The sequence below is a fragment of the Orcinus orca genome, chromosome 14 (genome assembly GCF_937001465.1).
Source record: "Orcinus orca chromosome 14, mOrcOrc1.1, whole genome shotgun sequence".
Taxonomy (NCBI): Eukaryota; Metazoa; Chordata; class Mammalia; order Artiodactyla; family Delphinidae; genus Orcinus; species Orcinus orca.
The window spans coordinates 76,715,566-76,742,113 of NC_064572.1; the positions used below are offsets into that span (position 1 = coordinate 76,715,566).

Genomic DNA, 26,548 nt, shown 5'->3' on the forward strand with positions numbered 1-26,548 from the left:
GCCTGACACCTGTACACAGACCATTCCCCACACACTAGGCGAAGGCTTCATGTCAGCTGGAAGGAAAGAAAGTCCATTCAGAGACTTTTAAGACTGAGTTTAAACTCCCTACTTCTTACTCTTTTTAATCAAAACCTTCACTGATGGACTGACCTTCTTACAAAAATGTAATTAGTAAACTGGGTTAAGATATTGATTAACTTTAGACTTTGCTAAATTAAGTATACATGGCAAAATTTCAAGAGTAACTACTCTTGAAAGGAGTTGAAATCGAATATCTAACTTCCAAGCAGTAACAGGAGATAAAAACAAAGCAAACTAGTGGACAATTCCCCCAGGACCGAATTTGCGCAAAGCCTTTGCCAAAAGAATATAAAGACCACATTAAGGTACTTTCCTGAGAATGGTGCTTACTTCCTCAGGCTACTCCACAGAGCAGAGGGAAAACCCTAAGCCACCAGGACCCAGAGGGTCCCCCAGAGCACCCCACGGCCCACCTAAGGCCAAGCAGCTGTGATGAGGCCCGCAGAGCCTCCCCACCGATACACCAGACCCAGCTCCTGTCCCAGAGCGAGCAGATGCTGAGCACCGAACTCTGATCCGTTTTTTAATCTGCACTTCAAGCAAGTCAACTACAATGAAAACCAAACCAAACCCAACCCTTGGGGTGAATCACTACAGCAGGGTAAGAGCAAACAGACCGCAAACCCCTGCCAATCCCCTGCAATCCCCGTATCTCCCATCCCTACCACGCAGAAAAGCAAATGCGAGTCCTTCCAAATCTTCTCCTGAGCTGAGGTGGGGAAGGCAAGCCTCAGAACCATATGAACCGCAGGAAATAAAATGCATATTATGTTTAGGGCCCACAAGGAGGCCACACAGACGGCCCCAGATGCCAGACAGTTCAGACGCAGCACGGGTGCCCACACCCCCTGGTGCACGCGTCAGATTCGTGCATGAGTATTCAGGACACGTGACCTCCCAGAACCCCTGGTTCCAGCCCCTGCAGGGCCCAGATAAGCAAGAACCGAGGTCCAAGGAATAGGACTTTGCCCCCTAGCCGCTACCTGTGGATGGCCAGTTGCCCAACCTCGGGCTTAGGAAGCCGTCTGGGCCTCCATAAGCCCAGGGCGGTGTTCCTCCGGCTTTCCATTGCTGCTGCGCCGCGGGCCTGTCCCTCCTGGCACCCAGGCCTGCCCACTGCGCTAAGTCTAACCGTGCGCACGAGGGCTTCGGGCCTCATGGTTCTCCTTAAAAGCTCCGTCTGCAACTCAATTAGTCAGGGGCCATCTCCGCTTCAGAGCAGAATGCTCCAGATGCAGAGTGACCAGCCTGCCACCCCCAGGCACAGCCCCACCCGCTGAGCCGGGAATGTGTGAGCACAGGGCAGTGACCTCCAGGAGGGGCCCACGGGAATGCCTCAGGCTGGGAAAGTGGCAGCTGGTCACAGGGACATCCACATGGGCCTGCACTCCCCCCCTCGTCTCCCTGCCCCTCTCTCTCCAAGTCTGTCCCAAAGGTTTGGACACAAGTCTGGGGACAGTCTGCATTAGTGAACAAGAAGACTTCCGGAAGCTAAATGTGTAGCAGGGAAGCAGGCAGAGGCCCAGGGCATCACTTCAGCATTTCCTGGGAAGTCCGTCAGCGGAGTGGACGAGGGTCCCATCCCCCACCCCCCGTGTGCCTGCCCACACCCTCCTCTGCCCCATCCCCATTGGGCTCCATTAGTCTTGTCTAGTGGATATCCATCACATGGGTATTTAATTTATGAGAATCCGACTACGAGTTCTCAGGCCACTACAGAGCAAGTGACTTCAATTTAAATACTGTAATTAAGAACACCGGGAAATTCTATCTTGCCCATGAACTCTTTATTAGACACCATGGTGAGTGCCATGGGGGACTGAGGTGGGTGGGCAGCCCCAGGGTGATGCTGTTTGGCCTTTCGAAGGGCAAGTTTGCTGAGTGGACAAGATGGGGAGGGAACCCCAGGCAGAGGACAGAGCACGAACAAAGACAGAGAGAGCAGTGTGGAGAGCTACCCAGAGGCCTTGCACCCTCCCTCCCAGCTGCCCCCGGCTCACATCACATCACAGCCACCAATTTCATCAGGTTACTCCCAGTCTCAAGCACCTGCTGTGGCGCTCCTCTGCCCTTCATATCAGATCTAACGCTTTAACCAATCAGACAGCTCCATTAGCGCCCCCACCACTGCCGCCCCATCATGACTGCCCCCAGACAACCCCCTGCACCAGCTGGGCTGTGTTCTCTGCCATCTGGGAAGCCATTCGCCATCTCCCAGGCCCTCTCGTGCACCGGTCTGCAGGGAGAAAAGGCCCCACTCACCTTCCCGTGGGGGGAGCTGACCCTCGTGGCTGCCCTCCCACCAGGCACAGCCTTGAACTACTCTTCCAGGAGTGGGGAATGGGGCCAAGGACACAGAGTTAGCTGGGCTGGAGGAGGACCCCTGGTTCCACCCACACCAGCTCTGCCACAGACAGGACTCTGTCCTGGGCCTCAGTCTCCACAGCTGCAACCTGGGCTAACGACTGCTCCCCCTCACAGGGCTGCGTGGAGATGCAAGGGAAGACCTAGGAGAAAATGACAGCCCCGAACTGGGTGCAGAGCAGGTACTCAGGAAGCACAGGCCCACCCACCGTTCCGAGGCCCAGAGCGCACACCTGCTGACTGAGGTTTTCCACCTACATTTCCACCGGAGGGCCACTTACTCCCCTGCCCTGGACCAGAGGAGGCCCCCTACCACCACGTGTGTGTCCCGGAAACCACTGTGGGCAAGAAGGGTGGCCATCAGCCTCCGGTGCCCAAGGCCAGCCAGGCTGACCCGTGCTCGTGTTTCACAGCCCTAGCATTTCTGCTTGAGCTGAGCCTCCCCACCCTGTGACTCAGCAACTCCACCACCAGGATTCTACCCAAGAGAAACACGTACGTGCCCCCAAAAGGATCTGTTCCAGAATGTTCACAGCAGTTTTTTTCATAATCGCCAAAAACTGGAAACAATCCAAACATCCATCCACAGGAGAACGGATGAACAAAGTATGGTCATACGATGGCCATACAATGAAATACGACTCAGCAATAAAAAGGGAGCAAAATCCTCTACACCCAACAACATGAACAAACCTCAAAAGCACTGTGTTGGGCTTCCCTGGTGGCGCAGTGGTTGAGAGTCCGCCTGCCAATGCAGGGGACACGGGTTCGTGCCTTGGTCCGGGAAGATCCCACTTGCCGCGGAGCAGCTGGGCCCGTGAGCCATGGCCGCTGAGCCTGTGCTTCGCAACGGGAGAGGCCACAGCAGTGAGAGGCCCGCAAAAAAAAAAAAAGAAAAGAAAAAAACACTGTGTTGAATACAAGACCCTGGTCATGAAAGAGCAGATGCTCTAAGGTTCCATTCATATGAAGTCCAAGAACATCTCAGGTGAAAGGTATCAGAACAATGGTTACCTCACAGGGTGGGTAGATAGAGACCAGGATGGGGCACAGGGAACTTTCTGGAATGATGAAAATGTCCTGTATCTTGCCTAGTGTGGTGGTTACACAGCGTATCAGCATCCTATTACTGCTGTAATAAATTATCACAAACTCAATGACTTAAGACCAGACAGTTCTGGAAGTCAGAAGTCTGACACGGGTCTCACCGGGCTAAAAATCAAGGTGTCGACCGGGCTGCGTTCCTTCTGGAGGCTCCAGGGGAAAATCCACTTCCTTGCCTTTTCCAGCTTCTAGGGGACACCTGCACTCCTTGGCTTGTGTGCCCTCCCTGCATCTTCAAGGCCAGCAGCAGAGTGCCTCCGAATCTCTGACTCTGGCCCTCCTGCCTCCCATTGTCCCTCTGCCCTTATAAGGACCCTTGGGGTTACCCTGAGCTCACCCCGATAATCCAGGACAATCTCAAATCCCTTAATGCAGTCACTTCTACAAAGTCCCTTTGGCCATGCAAGGTAACATATGTGAATGTTCCAGGAGAGTAGGACACGGACATCTTGAAGGACCATTATTGGTCCTTCAAGTATATGGATTTTACATATGTAAAATCCACGAGCTACGCACTTAACATGTGTACGCTTTACTGTATGTGAATTCTACCAATTATAACAGTAAAGAGCAAACAAGAAGGGCACCTATAACCTGGGCTGTAGATGTCTCGTCCCGGGCATGGCGCTGCAGGTACCATCTCACTTAATCCTCATACCCACCCTGCACCATCAACTGCTTTCTGGCAACGGAGGCGTGAGGAGAGAGAAAACCTCGCCTGCAGCTGGCAGGAGGCAAAGCCAGCTTGAATCCAAGCTCTGCCTGCCCCCCAAGTCACCGAACACCCCTGCTACGGGAGAGGCCCTTTGATGCCCCATTGTTATTGCCATGTGAGTACTAGAACTTTCCCCTAACTCGGTTCTGAGAAAAACAGTGGGATGAGAAAAGAAAACTCAAGGTAGGGACAGCAGGGGTGGTGGAGGCTGTGCACTGGAGACCCCCTGCCCTGTCCAGAGGGGTGACCGTGCTTTGGGTCCACCCAACAGAGGAATCAGAAATCCAGATTTTTAGGTGAAATCTCTCATCCATTTTAATTATAGGCAGAGTTCAAATGGATGAGCAAATCTTTGTCCACAGGCCTCTGGCCAGCCACCTTGCGCACCCCTCCCACCTGCCCCAGCCGCAGCCTCGCCCCTCAGAACCCCGCTCTGCTCTCTGCAGGCCACGGGCACCTGCGGGGAAACCGACAGAAGGACACAAAGCTGCTCCGGTGAGAAGGGACCTGACCGCTCCTAAAGGGAGCCCACGAGGCAGCTGTAATGAGGCCTCCTGCCTGCTGGGAACGCACACTCCAGCGGGGACCAGAGGCCCCGTTCCTGAGATCCCTGCTGCTCCCACCACTAAGGGACCTGCAAAAAGAAGGTCTGGGGCTTCCAGGCAAATTTGCCGTTTGCCCACCTGAGGGCCCCTGACCGCACCTTGATAGCTGGGGCCCAGGCCACCTGTGTCCAGGTTCAAGCAGAGCTCTGCTGAGCCATCCACAGCTGGGAGCCCAGGCACCTCAGGCAGCACCCGCCGGGAGCTCTAGGAGGAGACAGCTCGGTTACTTTTCCAGTCCCCCCGCCTCTCGTGCCCGCGCAGAGCCCTGCACCTGGGCAGTGCCCAGCCCACCCTGCTCCCTGGATGGTTGGTGGTGTAAGGGAGCCAAGGGGTCTTGTGGCGTGGCTTTCTTGCCGAGGGGGCAAAGCATGTGAGGGAGTGTTACAGAAATTATCCAGGACAAGGGTTTTTGAAGAACACAAAAATCTAAACTCGGAAGCCATCAGGCCGCCTCCCCACTCTCTCCCCATGGGGCCTTAACCAAGAACCACCACCTTTCGAGCCTCTGTGTCCTTGTCTATAAAAGGAGGATAACACCCCCTTCCCCAGGCACTGGGTTTTATGAAAGCGCATCTATCGGTTCTGTCTCACCTGGCCTGGTAAGTCTGGAAGGCTGGACACCCAGCGGTCAACAGGGGCTGCTCTGAGGGGTGTGGCCCTGGCTGTTTCCTCCTTTCTTCCTTTGGATTATACTTTCCGTGATGAACATGGAGCACTTTTGTCATGAGAACCAGCGTTACCTTGGTTTTTACCCAGTCCCTGCCCAGGACACGGCGAGGACAGAGGAGACTGGGCAGGGTGGGGGGAGCAGGGTGTGAAGCTGGCCTTCACCCAGCAGCGCCTGCAGCCTCTCCGCTACTGCTCAGCCCCGGTACTGGTCCTGCCCGAGGTCCCTGCCTGCTCCTCTGCTTCCCACACCAGGACCCCCAGCCTCCACCAGCTCCCAGAGATCGCCCGGCTCCCGCACCCTGGGGCCACGCTCTGTCTGGCAAACCTCCCCAGCGACCCTATGGAGGAGGCTGTACCTCTCAGCTGCATCCTAGACACGAGGAGACAGAAGCTCGGGAAGGCTTCCGGTCCTGCCCAAGACCTCACAAGGAGTACGCTGCAGAGCTGAGACGCGCACCCGGGACTTGAGCTGGTCCCACCATACCACGCGACCCTCCAGAGCTGAGCGCCCAGCTCAGGGACCCACCTGGAAGGAGCTCTCGAACTGCCTTGACCTCTTGGCCTCCTCCAGGCCCAGGAGAGGAGCTCTACTTAGTGGGTTTGCTCTGGCTCTAACACTCAACCCTCCAAACGTCCCCAGCTGTCCCCTGCCTGAAGTGGGCCATTCTTGGTGCTGAGACAGAAATCTTGCCACCCTGCGGGGGGGGGGGGGGGGGGCTTTCTGCTTGGGTCGCAGGCCTCGCCCTGAGCTCCTAGGTCCTGGATCCACCGCAGGGCTCCAGCCCCTCCAACCCGCGCTGCCCTCAGCTTTACTCATGCACCTCCTGGTAGAAGTCCTGCTGTTCGGTCCCCAAATCTGGGAACAAGCCTGGAGCTGGCACTGTGCATGGGACGGCCACAGGGCCCCCCCATGGGCTCTGAGCCCTGAGGGTTCAGCTGGGGGTCGGGGGAGGCATGAGGGGGGTCACCTTGAATTGTAAGCATCTTCACAGATGGAAACCAATTGACAAATTCTTCTCTGAGGGTGAGGCAAAACCAGTGTGAGCACGGGGAGAAGAGTGGGGAGGGAGGCGCTTTGCTGGCAGAAGGAGGTGGGAGGGGCCTCTATCTTGCGACTGAAATCCCTGACTACTTCTTAATGAGTCACAGGCTGCGCAGGGCCACCCCTCTGCCACGGTCATTGCATTTTTGCCTTCTGTTTGTGTTTGCAGCTCATTTCAACCTCACTGCTAGTATTTCAGTAACAAGTGACCCCCGCTCCCCCTGCACTAAGATTTTTGAGGGGCAATGTTAACAGGACCCCAGCTGCATTCTTCAGCATACTTTATTCTATCTTAAGGCCTTACTCTACAGGACTACATGTCCATTTCATAATACATATAACTACATAACTATAGATACATTGTAGTGTATATACTATATATTATATATATAATATAGCTCACTGAGGAAGTCTGTTTTTTCCATAGAACTATTCATTCAACATACAAGGTTTAGATCAAAAAATAAGTAGGACAAAGTGAATTCTGACATTCCTACTGCGCCCTGATAAACCCCATCCCGTGGGCTCATCTTCCTTCCTGAGAACCTCAGGCTCTGCCCCCGGCATGTAGCACTTGGGGATCTGACTGGTGAATGTGCAGGGAAGGCCCAAGGAATGCAGCGTTGGGGAAAAATCAACGCCCGCAACTAGCCAAGTCCTTGTGGGTTCATGTCTGAATGAACCATACGAACTCCAAGGGAAGACCTATGAGAAGCTTCCACAGTCTCTGTCTCTCTCTTCCTCTGTCTGTCTCTTTCCTCCCCTTTCCTCCACCTCTGTTGCTTCCTCTCCCTATCGCTCCATACCTGCATGCACACACGTACTCACGTGTGCACACGTACACACACGCGCGCACACATACACTCCCAGCAGCCTGTCCTGAGACGGGTCTGGAAGGACCCAGTGAGCCCAGCAGAATCAGGTCTTTGCTGGGTCTTTGGCACCACTGCTCACCACTCCCCTTCGGACTAGACAATCCCCTTTCTTCCAAGTCCCCTCCAGGGCCCAAGCTGGGTGCTGCCACCCCATGTCCCTATCCTCAGCCTCCCCCATCCTCAGTATCGCAACCCAGACAAGCAGAGTCTTCGCTTGCCTTGAGGGACAGCAGGATCCTACTCGGCCACTAGGTCCCTGTGTGTTCTTCAGGTGACTGCCACTTTCTAGGATTCTGTTTCTTTATCAGGAAAATGAAGAGGTTGGCTCATAGGTGCTGAAAGCCCCATTGGACCTTCCAGCTTTAACCATTTCTCACTGATCATCAAAGTCACACCAAGTGCTGATGGCTGATGAAGACTCAAATCTGCACAGCAACTCTGCCCCCAGATCTCCACCAATTCTGGTTCCATGATGCCTCAATGTACCAAGCAACAAAATCCCCTCTATGTGGGCCTAATAAAGCGTCATAAAGTTTTTATTTTGCCAAGGACAGACATTAAAACTGTCTTATTAAACCTATTATCTGCTATTTTATTCAATTCATAAAAGAACGGAAAATAGGACTGCACTAGTTATCTACTGCTATTAAGAAAAAAACTGGGCTTCCCTGGTGGCGCAGCGGTTGAGAGTCCGCCTGCCGATGCAGGGGACACGGGTTCGTGCCCCGGTCCGGGAAGATCCCACATGCCGCGGAGCGGCTGGGCCCGTGAGCCATGGCTGCTGAGCCTGCACGTCTGGAGCCTGTGCTCCGCAGCGGGAGAGGCCACAACAGTGAGAGGCCCGTGTACCGCAAAAAAAGAAAAAAAAAGAAAGAAACTGTCTCCTACAGGTAGTTATGGTGCTAGTAACCCGAATAAGTCATTTGCAGGAGATGGTTCCTAGGTGAGGGCTGTACATACAGGTATTTCCCTGAAAATCTTCACATTCAGCAAAATCCTATTAAAAATAACAGGATTCATGGGGAAAATAGGGTTGTTGCATATCAGTCAACACCTACAGAACCCTGCACCTGAGCCTTTCCAAAACCAGTAACGGCTTGAGTGATATCCTGGTCCAGCGGCTACCGGGCCCTGGACCCAAGACCACACAGTGACTAAGTCACTGGCTCCTGTTCCTCCTTTGAGATGAAGGACCTCAGGGGCACTCACTTCCTACAGAGACCGATCTCATCAAAATTAAAAGCCCCATCCGGAATGTCACCTGCACCACTGCTTTCTTACCGGGGCAACGCCTTCCAGCTCCTCCATCTGCCCTCTGAGCTTTCCCATACAGCTTAAGGGGATGGAAAGATAAAAAATGGCCACAACTGGCACTAAAGGAAGGTGAATCTACACATTTCCCGTTTTCTTCTTAATTCTTATTGATCTTTAATCATGAGAAAGCCCACCCTGATCTACCAAAACATAAGCACACAGGGAACATCTGCCACTGAGCCAACACAACTTCCACGTATACCCACATCGGTCCCCCATTCATCAATCACGGGAACGCATGTTGTAACAAACAAACAAATAATTTCAGGTGTAAGATAATGGGAAGTGGCTTTGAAGAAAATTCAACTGTGAGTAACATCTCACAGTTTACAAAGGGCTGATTTACAAAGGGCTGATTTCTGGACAACTGGCGTGCACTCACAGAACGTCTTAAAAAGTAAGAAAATCCAGCCTACAAGTTGTTTGAAAACGTACGACAAGTTTTTAAGGTTTGTACTTGTATCATGTGAGTCAAGCTGACTCAGATTAAAAATAGCCCCGAATGTTTTGCAGCACCTCCCGTAAAGAGGTGGAGTCTATTGCTCCACCCCTTGCCTCTGGCCGGCCTGGTGAATTGCTTTGAGGAAAATGACTTCTCAGGAAGGTCTCAAGGCCTTGCAGCCTCCCCCTCCTCCTCTTGCTGCCCTGAGACCACCACGTGCAGTAGCCCGAGCTAGCCTCCTTGAGGATGAAAGACCACATGGAGAAAGAACCCAGCTGCCAGCCAGCACCAACCCCCAGGCCCATGAGTGAGGCTATCTGGGCTCTCCAGCCCAGCTGAGTCATCAGACGGCTGCAGTCACATTAGTGACCCCAGGCAAAGCCAGGAAAAGACCTACCCAGTGGAGACATGCCAATAGGATCAGGAGCAAATACAATGGCTATTGTTTTAAACCATTAAATCCTGGGATAGTTTCTCACATAGCAGAAGCAGATATAATGTGATATTTTGTAGATAGTTCACTAATTCTTTATTAATTTAATAGTTTCCCCCACTTGGGAGCCAATAAACCTTTGATTCAGGTCTCAATGATTCCATAGGCCCCTAAGAAGGATCTAATCCAGCCCCCAAAGTGGCAGTGTCTCCAAAGACCCTACCAGGATTGATTAAAAGCCGAGGGCTGACCAACAGCCCAAACTCTAGGAAGGCATCATGCAGCAGGTTCGAGAGGAACCCGACAGATGTAAAACACAGAGGAGAACAGTTCCCAACATTCACACTGCTCCTGGGGGGGGCTGAAGACTCTGTAACCAACGCACCTGAATCTTTCTGACTGTGGTAGGCTGAAAAACGCGCCGCCCACCCCAAATGTGCCTGTGTTCTAACCCCTGGAACCCATGAATATATGAAAAAAGGATTTTGCAGATGTGATTGAATTAAGGATCTTGAAAGAGGGAGATTATCCTGGATTATCCGGGTGGGCCTAATAAGAGATCCTTATACAAGGGTCCTTAAAAGAGGAGGTAGGAGGGGCAGAGTCAGGGGAAGATGTGACAATGGAAGCAGAGATTGGAGTGATGCACTTTGAAGACGGAAGAAGGGGCCGAGAGCCAAGGAATGCAGGTGACCTCTAGAGGCTGGAAAATGCGAGGAGGCGGGTTCTCCCCTAGAGCCTCCAGAAGGAACACAGCTCTGCCAGCACCTTGACTTTAGACCGATGAGACCCAGTTTGGAATTACTTCCAACCTCCAAACTGTAAGATAATACATTTGTGTTGTTTTATGCCACTGAGTTTGTGATCATTTTTACAACAGCAGTAGGAAACTAATACACTGGAGAATTCCTCCTGACTACAAGAACGTAACTTGGAACTTTTATCCGTATAACAAAAACAGCTAATAGTAACAGCTAACATTAATTTAGTGTCTACTTTGTGGCTCTGTTCTAAGTGCTTTTATCCTCACAAAAACCATATGAAGAAGACTATTACAATCCATATTTTACAGTTGAGAAAACTGAGTCTTTAAGAGGTTAAGTAACTCGCTAGGGCCACAGAACAGGTACACGACACAGCCCACAGCTGAGCCCAGGCAGTCTGACTCCAGACCCCACATTTAACCATTACATCTCCCAAATCAAACCAACAATGATAATAATCAATTACAGCCATTTACTGAGCCCCGTCTAGGTACCAGGCTCATGCCCAGCCCTGGACATACTGTCTCTCACTTAACAGTCACAACACCCCAGTGAAGCAGGATTATTATTCATCCTTATTTACAGCAGAAGAAACTGAGGCACAGCAATGTTACACCCAGATGTTAAACACATCTGAACCTAGAAGCGTCAGAAGCAAAAGCTCGAGTTTAACCACACACCCTCCTGCCTCCTTCATCCCACTTGAGGCCCAGATGGCTGAGAAGAGGACAGAGATAAGTAGCACGACCACATAATTTATCTTCCAAATTGAGATACTCAGAAAGTGAACGGAGTCACTATTAATGCTTTCACTGGGGCAAGAGGCATAGAGCAGAACTGTCCCGGCAAACCCAGACACACGGCCACCCTAAAGATAAGTGGACTAAAATCAAGGTGCATACTCTGCAGGTCACGGTTCCCCAGAAGGGGCGCTGTGGAGCAGCTGTTGGCCCCTCCTGACATCTACAGCTGCCAGGTCACCGTCAAGGCTGGAAAAGGAGGGTGGTCCTGGCAGAGCTCAGAGCAGAATCTGCAAAGCTCCAGATCTGGGGTGTCATCACGGTGGGCCAAGTCTTTCCGACGGTGGTCTGGAAGTCCACTGAGGGCAGAGGTTGGGCAGCCCTGGATAGAGCCCAGGTATGCAAAGAGACCTTGAACCCCACTGGTGCCCAAGTCAGAAATCCATCGTGGAGCTCAGAGGCTCGGCAAAGGGCTAAGTGAGAGCCAAGCAGGGTCAGCATCCTGAGACACCAGCTCTCCTCTAAAGACCTGGGTCTGAACAAGACAAGATTGCCCACTCTCACCACTATTATTCAACATAGTTTTGGAAGTTTTAGCCACAGGAATCAGAGAAGAAAAAGAAATAAGAGGAATCCAAATCAGAAAAGAAGAAGTAAAACTGTCACTGTTTGCAGATGACATGATACTATATAGAGAGAATCCTAAAGATGCTACCAGAAAACTACTAGAGCTAATCAATGAATTTGGTAAAGTAGCAGGATACAAAATAAATGCACAGAAATCTCTTGCATTCCTATACACTAATGATGAAAAATCTGAAAGAGAAATTAAGGAAACACTCCCATCTACCACTGCAACAAAAAGAATAAAATACCTAGGAATAAACCTACCTAAGGAGACAAAGACCTGTATGCAGAAAATTGTAAAACACTGATGAAAGAAATTAAAGATGATACAAACAGATGGAGAGATATACCATGTTCTTGGATTGAAAGAATCAACAATGTGAAAATGACTGTACTACCCAAAGCAATCTACAGATTCAATGCAATCCCTATCAAACTACCAATGGCATTTTTCACAGAACTACAACAAAAAATTTCACAATTTGTATGGACACACAAAAGACCCCGAATAGCCAAAGCAATCTTGAGAAAGAAAAACGGAGCTGGAGGAATCAGGCTCCCGGACTTCAGACTATACTACAAAGCTACAGTAATCAAGACAGTATGGTACTGGCACAAAAACAGAACTATAGATCAATGGAACAGGATAGAAAGCCCAGAGATAAATTCACACACATATGGTCACCTTATCTTTGATAAAGGAGGCAAGAATATACAATGAAGACAGCCTCTTCAATAAGTGGTGCTGGGAAAACTGGACAGCTACATGTAAAAGAATGAAATTAGAACACTCACTAACACCATACACAAAAATAAACTCAAAATGGATTAAAGACCTAAATGTAAGGCCAGACACTATAAAACTCTTAGAGGAAAACACAGGCAGAACACTCTATGACATAAATCACAGCAAGATCCTTTTTGACCCACCTCCTAGAGAAATGGAAATAAAAACAAAAATAAACAAATAGAACCTAATGAAACTTAAAAGCTTTTGCACAGCAAAGGAGAGCATAAAGAAGACAAAAAGACAACCTTCAGAATGGGAGAAAATATTTGCAAATGAAGCAACTGACAGAGGATTAATCTCCAAAATATACAAGCAGCTCATGCAGCTCAATATCAAAAAACAAACAACCAAATCCAAAAATGGGCAGAAGAGACCTAAATAGACATTTCTCCAAAGAAGATATACAGATTGCCAACAAACACATGAAAGGATGCTCAACATCACTAATCATTAGAGAAATGCAAATCAAAACTACAATGACGTATCACCTCGCACCAGTCAGAATGGTCATCATCAAAAAATCTACAAACAATAAATCCTGGAGAGGGTTTGGAGAAAAGGGAACCCTCCTGCACTGTTGGTGGGAATGTAAATTGATATAGCCACTGTGGAGAACAGTATGGAGGGTCCTTAAAAAGCTAGAAATAGAACTACCATATGACCCAGCAAGCCCACTACTGGCCATATACCCTGAGAAAACCATATATCAAAAAGAGTCATGTACCACAATGTTCATGTCAGCTCTATTTACAATAGCCAGGACATGGAAGCAACCTAAGTGTCCGTCAACAGATGAATGGATAAAGAAGATGTGGCATATATATACAATGGAATGTTACTCAGCCATAAAAAGAAATGAAATTGAGTTATTTGTAGTGAGGTGGATGGACCTAGAGACTGTCATACAGAGTGAAGTAAGTCAGAAAGAGAAAAACAAATACCGTATGCTAACACATATATATGGAATGTAAAACAAAAAATTGTTCTGAAGAACCTAAGGGCAGGACAGGAATAAAGATGCAGACATACAGAGTGGACTTGAGGACACAGGGAGGGGGAAGGGTAAGCTGGGACGAAGTGAGAGAGTGGCATGGACATATACGCACTACCAAATGTAAAATAGATAGCTAGTGGGAAGCAGCTGCATAGCACAGGGAGATCAGCTCCGTGCTTTGTGTCCCCCTAGAGGGGTGGGATAGGGAGGGTGGGATAGGGAGGGTGGGAGGGAGAAGCAAGAGGGAAGAGATATGGGGATATATGTTTACGTATAGCTGATTCACTTCGTTTTACAGCAGAAACTAACACACCATCGTAAAGCAATTATACTCCAATAGAGATGTTAAATAAATTAATTAATTAAATAAAGACCTGGGCCTGCTGGACAAGAACCCGGGCGCCTGAGGCTCAGGTTGTGTCTGCCCCTTCCCAGCAGTGGGATCTCGTCCAGCCCTTCTTTCCTCTGAGCCTCCTGGACGAAATGCAGCCTCTGAAAACTGCCCTATCTCCATCCACAGGATTCATAACAATAAACAATAATAGTGGACAACAGCAAGTACTCACCATGAGCCAGGAAGTGTACTCAGCACTTAGCAGGGGTTATGGGAGGAAATAAAATCCACTCTGGGATGGGTACATAGGCTATTCCCACTTTACAGATGAGGAAACTGAGGTGGGGGGGAGTAAGTAAATTGCCCAGAATCCCATTGCTGATAAGTAGTGAAGCTAGGATTGGCATCCAAGCTGACTGCCCCTGTAAAATCCCATTGGAACATCCTCTCTTCCCCACCTGGCCAGCCCAGAGCGGCACACTCTAGTTAGTGCAGGGATCCCCAGAGGGAGGGTCCCATTCCCCTGGTGGACCAGGGACCAGGCAGTCACGTTTCACACTAATTCTCAACCAATTATAAGACTTATTGATGGGCTTTGCAAATATATCCCAAGGCCCCATTTCCCTGATGGGTCTAATTCCAGAAAATCTGGGAATGAGAATTTTAATGACCTCCCCCCAGGTGATTCCTAAAGCTTTTCCCTTCCTGTTCAAGACCCTCTTGAGCCTGATTCCATGAAAGAGTCTGCTGCTCCCATGTCCTTGACCTCCTCTAAAACTCTCTAGTCTCCCTCTGGACCCAGAGCGCAGCCTCAGCAGAAAACCTTCTGCAGGCAGCAGGATCTGTCTAAAGTAATAACTTCATGTGGGTTCCATGCATTTGGGCTATGGTTACCTTCTGTTTGTGGAAATGATACAGGTTTTCTATTTATGGAAGTGATATAAATAAGACTCTTAAAATAAGTGCATTAAAGAAAAACGGTAGGTCAATTTTTTAAATAATACATTATAGTTTGGGTGGTCGGTACAAAAAAGGGGAACCTCAAGTAGCTAAAGACAGACGGAGAAGCAGTTCCCTGAGGATAAGAGGTGCCTGAGGAGGCTGTCCTGACAGCCCTGAGCTCTGTGCTAGCACCAGCCCCAAGAGCTAGGTCACCCGGGGGAATGCGTTTAATTCCACTCAGCCTCAGTTTCCCCTTGTGTAAAATCACCCACTTCGTGGAGTACTTATGAAGATTTAATGAGATGAGACAGGTGAAGTATTTAACACAGGGCTGCTGCTTAAGACTCCCTGGTGACTCAGACAGTCCAGCACCAGGGAGTGGACCGTGTCTGCTCCCTCCCCTCCATTCCCACGTGCTAAGGTCCCAAGTCTGAAATGCAGACATGTGAAAACTCAGTGATTCTCAAACTTGGCCACTCACCCAAAGAGGTCCTGATATAATAGTTCTGGGATGAGGCCTGGGCACCAGGAATTTTAAAACACTCTCCAAATGCTTCTAACAGGCAGCCAGGATTAAGAACCACTGTGGTAACGAACCCCAGGGAATGTCCAGTGGCCAAAAAGTGTGGCTCCTAGGGCTTCCCTGGTGGCGCAGTGGTTGAGAGTCCGCCTGCCGATGCAGGGGACATGGGTTCATGTCCTGGTCCAGGAAGATCCCACATGCCGCGGAGCGGCTGGGCCCGTGAGCCATGGCCGCTGAGCCTGCGCGTCCGGAGCCTGTGCTCCGCAATGGCAGAGGCCACAACAGTGAGAGGCCCGCATACCGCAAAAAAACAAAAACAACAACAAAAAAAGTGTGGCTCCTGACACCACCCACTCCAGGACCATTTCTGGATGACAGCTGCCCTCATCCTTGCTTCCCACCAGTGGACTCTGCAAAGATGGGGAAAGGTGTTCAAAAGCGTTCAAAACAGTTTCCTGCCCATCCGTTATTTTCACTGTTCCCACAACAGACCCAGCAGGCATCATGCACCCCTTTCACAGACCAGGCAAGGAAATCTTAGGTGGAGTTGACCCGCAGTCTTTGGGCTCCAAAGCCACTTTGCTCCTCCAGCCCTCCGCACCTCTAGTGCACATCTGGACCAAGAGCAGGACTGGGAGTCATTTGCAATAAACATAACGCAGCAGGGATTTGCAGAGCCCGCTGCGGGGGCCCGGGTAGGAGGCGATCGCTCCCTGCCACCTGCTGCTTATTCATTAAACCGCTGGTTCCTCCCTGCCATTCTAATTATGCGCAGCGATAATAAAGAAGCTTTCTCTCTCACCAAAGAGGCTTATTTATGCGATGAGAGCACTTCACCCCCACAAGATTGAGTCGTCACTCAAAGCCTTGTTGGAATCAAAGTCGCATCTCTTCAGCGATTGACTGAACCCCACCCACCGCCCCCTCCAGCTTCCGCCCACTCCTGAGCATCCGCGTTTCTAGAAGCGCCACTTCCCTGTGGAGTGGGCAGGATGTGGATGCCATTCCCCACTGCTGTACTCCCTCACAGTTTGCTGACTGAGATTCACTCAACACACAGCAGGACAATTATTGAGCACCTACTATGTGCCTCCCTAAGAGTATGGAAATGAAAGACACAGTCCCTGCCCCTGTTGGGAGAAAAGTGAGTGAGAGAAAGAGCACAATCTTTTAAGCTCCATGACCAATTCATACCCCATCTCCAGCATTCATTGGCTGGGTGAATAGATTCATTGGCTGGGCAAAGTTACAAAATTTCTCAAAGGCCTCAACTGCCGCATCAACAAAATGGGGTAATAATAACACCAACCTCATGGGGCTGTTGGGGGAGTCAGTGGGATATTCCCATAGGAAACTGGAATGAACGCTAGTTGGGATTAGCCATGGTTAGCACCAAAGGCTTTGCCCCACACAGGCAGGATCTCATCCAGATGGAGGAGTCCAGGAAGGCTTCCTGAGAAGTGATACCTGAGCTGAGTTTTGAAGGATGAGCAGGAGTTTGCTAGAGAAAGTGAGGATATTCCAGACAGGGGGAACTGCATGAGGGCCACAGAAGATGACAGGGCTCTGGGAAACGCAGGAGACGGAAAACGCAGGAGACACGCACAGGGGTGCATCACGGTGACAGGGGACAGAGCTGCAAGGCAGGTGTGGACATGCAAGTGGATCCCATGGCCACCGCCCTAACTAGTGATACCCAGAGCATCACTTCGACTTTTTCCTGGCTCCTTTGGGAGGCGCAACCAGTACCCTTCCACGCCCATCCGGAGTTCAGTGGCCACAGGAAAGTGGGGCAGCCACGCTCTATTAGTCATGCACTCATTCATGCAGATGCTCAACACAACTCCCGGAGGGCCCAGCACATGCTGCAAGACCACCTCCTAACCCTCACTCAGCCCGTTTCCAGATGTGCCACGCTGGCCTGGCAGCTTTCTCCTCAGTGAAATAGGGGTGAAAGTGCCCCTTCCTAGAGTCATTCATCCAGTAACAAATGTGACCAGGGCTAAGTGAGATAATTCAGTATTCTCAGATTTCAATACAAACTAAGTCCTCAATAAACGTCACAATTTAAAATGTTTATTTTTTATTACAATTATCTGCCAGGATGGTAAGACTCCCACCTCCAAAGCCCGAAGCACTGCTTCCGGAGGTACCCCCAACCCAGGCAAAACCCCTGCCTGCTGTGCCTCTCCTTACCCTCCCCCAACCCTGGAGCAAATGACCTGGTTTCCACTGCCCACACCTAGCCCTGACTCGGTCACCACAGGAGCTAGTCCAGCCTGAACCACGCCAGCCCCCCAGTTGACCTCATCCTTCTAGGGCTCCACATGTCAACCAACTCAGGCGTTGGTGGGGGCAAGCCTGAGGGTCATCTCAGCCTTTTTGGTCCAAAGCTCCAGGGGTTAAAGGGTGGACCTTCTGATTTTATAAAGTACCTAATTTAAATGTTCTATTAACGAAATTTGCAAACACATACAAAGCAAATGGAACAGTAATGAACCGTCAGGTACCCGCCACCCAGCTTCAACGACTACCAACCTGCCATTCTTGTTTCACAGGCACGTCCCCCTCTTGATTTACTGGGAAAAGTTTTATAGCTTTGTGGCCATCCCTTCTAGCATACCCCACCACCCGGGGTTCCCACTGCTCGCAAGTCCCAACACATTTTGATGCCTCTGGCACCGAGAGAATCCTTGAAATAATCCCCTGAAGAACAATCATTTTTATGTCCCTAACAGAATGGTAATCACTGGCCCACGGGGCTGTGCAGGATGGTGGTGAAGGGCTGGAGCCCTGGAATCAGGACAGCCTGCTCTGTGTCCCAAGTCCATGTGCCTAGGTCCAAATCAATACTCACTAGATATGTGACCTTGGATAGGTCATTCAACCTATGTTTAGATTTCCTACCCAGTAAAGGGGCAATGCTGGTACCAGGTTTCTTGTGTGGCTTTAAAAAATAAAATAATGCATGTTCATTGCCCAGCACAGAATATGCAATGAGGAAACCTTGGAAATAGATGTGTTAGGTGGTGGGTGAGCAGGCTCGGCTCCTATGAGATACTATTAATATCTCTCATTTTATAGATGAAGGGATGGAGGCCAGAGAGAAGCAGTGAGCTGCCAGGGACAGCCTGCTCTGTGTCCCAAGTCCATGTGCCTGGAATTGTCACAGCATGCCTGGAGCCACAGATCACTGGAAGTGAAGAAACACTCTAGAATAGATGCAGGCAGCAGTGGCGGGTAGCCCAGCACACCCCGCATGTCTCCCCATTCTGGATGGGGAGCTCTCTCAGCCTGAGAAGAGACAACTACACAGTGCCCCTGTGAGTGTGTGCAGGGTAGGGGTGCTGAATTCCATTTTTCTAGACAAAGCGGGGGAGGAGGCTGGTACACATCGTTGCTCACTCTTCTGATTTGACAAATCCTATGGCCAACCTTGCACTGGATATAGCCACCCACTGTTCTAACATAAGAGGCAAGAAACTGCTTCACTAACTTAAGCTTTAGCAATCCTTAGCAGTTCTGATGTCCCTCCCTATCATTCTACTTTTTTTTTTTTTCCCAATTTAAAGGGTGGGGAAAAGATAAATCAATCCAGTTGCTGAGTGATGTTCAGACAAAGACAGCCTCCAGCCCACTGCCCGTGTTTGCCAGCTGAGGAAGGGCAGGGGAGGGGGGCAGATTCGAGATGCTGTATTTAGGCCCCGCCTGGACTCTCCACGTCCCTTCCAGGAAGGAGCCTTGTCAGGATCTCCCCCTCCCCCCAGCACTCCCCCACCACTGCAGTGCCGTGTCGGGAGGCACCTCCCAGATCCGCAGGAACAATGGGCTGGGGAGGGGGCAGGTGCGACTCCGAGCTCATCAGAGGGCGAGGGGACGCGGCCACAGACAGCAAGACTGTGAGTACACTTCTCGTGGTGGTTGTGCTGCCACCTGAATCAGTTTCCCCAGCTCCGGTGGGGTCTCCGCAGAACCGAGCACTCCTTTCCTGGATGAATTTCCCTTACGCCCTAGGCATTTTAATTTCGTCCCCGCTAGGAGGCTTGCCTTGTCGCTCCGGAGGAAGCCCCCGGGCCACGCTCCCCTCCAGCAGCTGCTACTGCCAAGGCCCTGCTGGTCAGGGACGCGCGGCATCCTTCGTGCGCCCAACTTTCCCCACTTGGGACCCACAATCCTGGCCAGCCTGTCCCCTCTGCTGGTGAAAGCCATGATTTATAGCCCTGGGATCCAAGAGCTGCCCCTCCTCTTTCCCCCACTCCCAGGTCCAGTCTCGCTCCTTACCCTCCCTCCCCCCACTTTCTGAGCCTGAACCACGCTTCCCAAAGAAAGCGGCCCTGGCACATTTGCTAAATGCGAGCGTCTGTCCCCTGCACTGGGCGCCGTCTCCTCCCCCCAAGCCCGGGCAAGAAGGGATAGAGGAGCCCCCGCCGCTTCCCTCCTCCTCAGCCCAGAGAATCCCCGGGGGTGGGCGGGGATGTAGAGTGAGATGCAGTTCGGGGAGCTACAGCCGCCACTCCGGGTGCATCTGTCCGGGTGAGAGAACAGGTCCAAATCTCTGACTCCCCCTGGTGCCCACCCCCGCCTCGCTGAGTCACGAAAATGAGCCGCTGGGGACACCGGGTCACCCCGAGGCCGGCCGTTTAAATGGCCAGCGTGGGCGTCCCCGCATAGCACGCAGGGGACGGACATGGGGAAGGGTCCTCACCCAGACGTGCATTGGGCCCCCGCCGGAGGCGACATCCCGCGGCGGGGACAGTGGGGTGTCCGGGCGGGGGCTGCGGTCCTCGCCGCAGTGTCCGCACCCCAGCTGGGAGCGGAGCACGTGACCAGCGGGCCACCCTTGGCCCCCTGGACTCCCGGCCCCGCCGCGGTGCTGACCCCGGCCCTGCCTGCTAGGGAAGGATGGAGTGGGGGCGCCTACTTTTCCGTGGCCCGCGAGGGGACTGCGGGGCGCGGGGCGCGCCTCATCCCTTCCTCCGCCCGCCCCGCCGCAGCCGCAGGACCCGCACCCTGCGCTCACCTCGGGGCCCAGTGTCGCTGCCGCCGACCTCCTTGTCCGCCATGGTAGCGCAGCCCCCGCCCGCGAGAGGAGCCTCCGGCGCAGCGCCCGTGGCCGTGCAGGTCCCTGTCCGTGTTCTCCGCGGGCGCTCGGGCCGGGTCTGAGCCGCCGGGTAGCAGGAGCACTGTTCTGACGCGGCCGCCGCCGCAGCTCGGGCTCCTCCCCGTGCTCCTCCAGGGCCCGCCCCGCGCCCCGCCCCGCCCAGCCGGCCCGCTTGGGAAGGAAGGCGCGGCGTCCGGCCCAGCCGGAGAGCCCCGGGTCCTCCCGCCCGGACCTGCCGCGCCTAGCCGGGCCCCTCCTCTCCAGGGCTCACCCCGAGGCGGCCGCACCCCGGGTGGTGGCGCGGCCCGGGCCCGGTGGCTCGCCAGCCGGCCGGAAGCAGGCGCGCACAGGGCGCTCGGATGGGCGAGCGGCGGGGACTGGATTTCAGGACCCCTCGGCCCCGCTACGCGCCAGACCTTTGGAACGGCCGGGGGCTGAAGCCCTACAGCAAGCACTGCACACGCACCCCACTCTCCAGAGGACGCCCGCTCCAGTTTATTTCTCTCCCCTAGGGTCCCAGAGGAGCGGTCAAGGACCCGCGCAAAGGCGGAACCCGGCGCGGCCAGCGCTCAGGCCGCAGACCGAGGACCTGCGCCGGGGCGATGCTGTGGGCACCGACGCGGGCGTCCGCCTCCGGGCCGCCTGCCGGACTCCATGGCAACTCGGGACCCGGGAGGCGCTTGCTGCGGAGGCTGCGTGGAGCCTTCCATATATGGGCTCCCACTCGGGCCCTCCTTACAAGTCTGAGAATAACGACGTTAATAATTCAGGGCTTGGGAGGTCAGTGATTCATTCTCCCTGTCCTCTGGCTCCACCACACACGTGCCATGGGCACCTGTTCGGTCCTGGCCAGGTGGCTTCTGAGTCCGCTGTGCAAAGAGGCAACCAGGGCCGTGATAACATTCTAATGATCACAGTCACTGGATCCTTCCCTTGTGCCTGACACTATGCTAAGAGCTTAAGAGCCTTATCTCACTTTCTCCGAATAACTCTTAGAGTTGGGGGCCAGAGGTCCCCATTTTGCAGATAAGAAAACTGAGGTTTGAGGGTGTTAAGTGATGATTCCAAGAACACACACAGCAAGTAAGTGCCCAGGCTGGAATCCCCACCTAGGTCAAAACCACCAGCTTTCCCTCTGCCTTGAGATGGGCCACAACTCCAAAAGGGCATTTAGGGGAGGTGTAATCGTGCAGCCCGTTTATGGAAGAGGGGGTGGGCAGAGGGCTACAGGGAGAGCCCAGAGACTGGGGTCTGCTCAGAGGGTAATGGTCTGGGTGATGAGTTAAAAGGATGAACTTGTCGTCTATCTGCCTGCATTAAAAATCCCAAATGTACAGTCTCTGACTGTGTGTGAGACCACGGGCAAGTTATTTAACCTCTCCGAGCCTTAATATTTTCATCTGTGAAATGGGTACGACAGGAGAACCCACTTCCTAAGACTGAAGAGGACTAGATGAGATGATGCGTGTAATATGTTTCACTTGGGGTCTGGCGTGTGATATGCAGTCCAACAAGTATTAGATATTATTAAGTCATAAGCTTTTTAAAAAGTGGACAATGGCCAGTTGGGTGGGGCAGCGGGCAGTAGGGGCATATGGAAGGGGGGCTTCCAGAGTAGAGAACAGTGTCTTCCTGCAGAGCACCCTCTCCTTACCAAGGTGGCTTGCTTGCTCAGAGGCAGACCCAGGAGATGGTCTGGAGGCCAAACACAGGCAAGAGGAAGGGCTGAGGCAGCTGTCCAGGTGACAACCTGGATGAGCAGGCTCAGGATGAAGAGTAGAAGGGCCGCCACTGGCCCCGCATCAACCCGAGAGCTGCCTTCCCGGTTCAGCTCATATGTCTCCATTGAGTGAAGATGGCCGGGCTGAGGCTCCCTGGAGTGGAATATGAGAGGGCAGGGACGGTCACCAGCACTCTCTCCACTGAGCATCAGTGTCACATGGATGCATGCTTAGGCAGTGATGCCAGAAAGAGCTTTCTGTTAAACATGGTTCTGATGGAGTCTCTCTTGTGCTCAAAACCATGCTGGGCTTCCCTCATCTATGGGAAAAAGCCCTGACTCTTTCAGAGAGACATGCAACACGTTTCACAATACTAGTGAGCCCAGCCTTCCTCTTCTGTAGTCTCTTTCCCAAGAAGCCTTTCCTCCACCAGCCTTCCTCAGCCATGGTCACAAGCTGCCTCTATCTCCACGTTTGGCACCCCCTTCACTTCCCTCCTCCACCTGCCCACATCCAGACATCCTTCAAGGGCCCAGTCCAAAGCCATCAGCCCAAGGACACCTAGGACACTGCCCCGCACCCCCAGGCTCCCATGGTATTCTGCATACTCACACACCTCTCTTTTTCTCCTCCCTCTACACTGTCTGCCGCCCAGTACTCAGGAGGCTCCACCGTCTATCTGCAGGGAAGCCCACCTCTACACCCAGGGCTGGACTTTCCTCCAGGGCTCCAGACCTACTGAAGTTCTCCCCAGGGTGCTCCCCAAGCCCTTCCCACTCAACCAAGGCCCGGCTCATCCTCTCCTGCCCTCCCTCCTGGGTGCCTGGTCTCAGTAAAGGCAGCGCCACCCTCCAGTCGCCAAGCCACACACCTGGGCATCAGTTTTCAATGCTCTCTCTGCATCCATCCAAATTTATTCAATCTCCAAGTCAAGTGTTGCCCAGTTGATCTCTCTGTCTTCACAGCCACCTCCTAGTCCAGGCCCCATCAGCTCTCACTGCCTGTGGGTCTGCAGGGTCCCCTCACTGGTCGGACCTCTGGTTCCTGTCCTGCCCCCTCAGTCCATTCTTTGGGAATCCAGTCTGCCCTGCCCACCTCTCCAGCTCCATCTCTCCCCTACGACTTCTTTCAATCCCTCCCGCCCACCCCTGTCTCTCTTATGCTGGGATTTCAAACACCTTAAAATGCATTTGAGGTTTGGACCACTCCTCCCCTCATCCTGCTACCGCCAGCAACCTGGAGAACTCAGCATGGGCCTCCCCAGTCCAGGAAGCCTTCCCTGCACTCCCATTCTGGCCTGGGTGCCCCTCCTCAGTGTCCTTATGGCACCCTGTCCCCACCCATCAGGGTCCTGACCCCCGGTGTCAAGACCTCGGCCTTGGCAGCCTGTCAGAACCAGCAGGAAGCCCACAGCCCTCGCCCTCCTACCACCTGCTATGGAAAGGCCTTGGGCACCATCTTCCCTCTCCCCTGACCCCCAGCTGTAGTGACAGGAGAGCATGTGAGGCAGATGAGCAATGACATGCAGGCCCTGCCGTGGGCAGAGAGCAGACAGCTCCGATTTTCAGGGAGCATGAAAGGCGAGGCACACTCTGCCTTGGGTTTGCCCTCGTGGCGTTAATAATCATCACAGGAGTTAAGAATCGCCCTGGTGAGCACATGCTCAGCAAGCCAGGTGCTGGGATGGTCTACACGCACCGTCTCACCGAATTGTCGCAGTGGCCCTTGCTGTTTTACGGGAGAGGACATGGAAGCACACGGAGGTTGAGGCACCTGCTTGGCTTCCTCAGGCTATTAGTAGCAGAGCTGGGATTCAGGGCCAGGCCCATCTCTTGTCACTGGACATCAGGAAGGGCTCCCTCCATCCTCCTTTGATGCCCATGGTCTCTTCCCTAACAGCTGCCACAACCCTTCTGCTGCTACCAGATCCTACATGAACTGGCCTCCTGACGCCTCTTGACTCTCACTCCTTCAGCTCTCCCCTCCCTCAAGCACAGGTCACCCATCTGAGCCTGCCAAACTGGCCCCACCTCAGGGCCGCTGCTCTCGTTGGTCACAGTCCCCAAGAGCATCACGGGCCTTGCCCCTCCCTCCCAGTGCCTAGGAAGGTACTGGCACCTTCCCAGACCATTCCATCTGAGGCCGCTGCCCCTCCCCACTAGGAGTTAAGCTCCATGAGTATAGGATCTCGGACTCTGGTGCTCACCTCTCTATCCCAGTGACCAGAACAGTGCCTGGCACATGGCAGGCGCTCAATAAATGCTTGATGGTGGATGGACTGACTCAGTCAGTGAAACCAAAACACAACAGGCTTTGCCCAGCAAGAAGGACCAAGCCTGCCATTGGGACGTTACCATGACTCCGGGGGCTCTCTCAGCCGTTTCAGGGCAAGTCAGGTCCAGATTTGTGGGAGGTCACTCGGCAGCAAGTCTCCTCCAGCTCCCCTCCAAACCTCCTCCCCGCAGTGCTCCCTGTGGGTGTCCCAGAGCACCCGCCATACAATTTCTTCTCCACCCTCGGCCACGGCGGCAGTGAGGATGCCCTGCCCCACCAGTACCAATTTCAGATCTCAGCTGGACACTTGAGTCCCCAAAAGAGGCCCAGGCCAGAACCAAGTCACCACCTTCCAGTCCCCTCATGCTGGTCACTCCAGCCACATGGGTCTGTCCTCAGGTTCCCCAAAAGCCCACACCTCCACTGGGAGCCCATTCTCCGCTCATCTTGCCAGGTAAACCTCTCGCCTCCCCCAGGTCTCAGCTTAGACGGCACTTCTTCCAGGAAGCCCTCCAAGACAGCATGAGGCCCTCCTCTGTCCTCTGCACCTGACTCCCCAGGCGTCCCTGTCCTAGCACCTATCACAGCTCAGGGGTCAGTGTTATTATTAACCCACTGTATAGATGACAATACCAAGGCCCACCTAGTTAAGAAGCCGCAGAGCTGACACTAGAACTCTGAGATGAGAACTTGGGTTGTTCTCGGGTTGTTCCAACTTTAGGCTGCCCATCTCCCCCTCTAGCTGCAGCTCCCCAAGGGTAGGTGGGCCACGGCCACATTTGTAGCTCCCAGACTCCGGCATAGTACCTGAACAGACAGTTAAATGTAAAGGAAAGCAGCCTCCTCAAGCTTCAGGCCCTCACCTTTCTCATCCTCTCCAGGATCCTCTTCACCCAGCAGTCCACAGACACCTCCCGCCAACAGCCTCCCTCTTTGTTCTTTGGTCCAAACAAAGACGTACCCTCCCCCCTCCAATATCAATTCATGCAAATGGAAGCCCAAGCCCAGAGGCCCACCCAGCTAACTACTCCACCAGGCAGCCAGGATACCCTGTCACCTGCACCCACCACCCACTGTGAAAAGGGCTCAACACACTGGACAGGTGGGGAGTGGGTGGCCGAGGGCAGTGGCTGAGTCCTCCAGCCCCAGCTCAGACGAAACTGCAGAACATTTGCTGATGGATCTACCACTGAGGGCGCTGGTCCTGTGGACTCATCGGGACGTGGGACAGGGGAAGTACAACCAGAGGAAGCAGAGTGGAGAAGAGCATGGGTCCGGGGGTCAGCCGGACCAGGGTCCAAATCTGGACTGAGCCCCTCCCCGCCCCCTTCAGGTGACCTGGGGACACACCTCCCTTGGTCTGTTTCTTCATCTATAAAAGGGGTTGATAATCATAGGTAGGATAATTATGGGAGACAATATATGTAAAACTCTCAGCACAGGGCCAGGCTATATATGCCACAGTAAATAGGGCTTCTTATTGTTTAATGTGTAAATCTGGACCACAAAACGCCTCCTCCTGTGTATCATGAGCTATAGAACGTATCTAAGCAAACTTGTCTCGGCTGATAAACACACACAGAAGATACAGGGGTGAGAGGCTTTTTTTTTTTTAATGTTTATCCCCCCAAAAATTTTTTTTAAGTTTGAGAAACACTGATACTCATCCAAATCTGAGCTTTTATGTAGGAAGTTTCCAGTAAAAGCTGCTTTGGACTTTATGATATGGCACCAGAATTTTGTCTATAAACTAAATATCATAAAAGTGACTCCTTTATAGCAAGACCAAGATTCAGATGAGCTAAGGCAACGTAAAAATGTATGGGGAGGGGCTTCCCTGGGGGCGCAGTGGTTGAGAGTCCGCCTGCCGATGCAGGGGACACGGGTTCGTGCCCCGGTCCGGGAAGATCCCACATGCCGCGGAGCGGCTGGGCCCGTGAGCCATGGCCGCTGAGCCTGCGCGTCCGGAGCCTGTGCTCCGCACCGGGAGAGGCCACAACAGTGAGAGGCCCGCGTACCGCAAAAAAAGCAAAAAAAATGTATGGGGAAAGCCTGGGCATGTGTCAGGTCCTTGACCTCTGACTTTTAGTA

General features: G+C 52.7%; 1 protein-coding gene across 3 annotated transcripts in view; it reads right to left on the reverse strand.

The window, feature by feature from the left end:
• HSPA12A (heat shock protein family A (Hsp70) member 12A) overlaps positions 1 to 26,548 on the reverse strand; it is a 159,495-nt gene that overhangs the window by 47,844 nt on the left and 85,103 nt on the right. Inside the window, exon 1 of one of the 3 annotated variants that reach the window (XM_004265797.3) lies at positions 20,382 to 20,560. The exons of the other annotated variants lie outside the window; for them this stretch is intronic. Coding sequence (XP_004265845.1) covers positions 20,382 to 20,424 — 43 coding nt within the window. The 5' untranslated portion in view covers positions 20,425 to 20,560. Of the gene's footprint in view, positions 1 to 20,381; positions 20,561 to 26,548 lie in introns of those variants that run through there. 3 annotated transcript variants of the gene reach the window in all.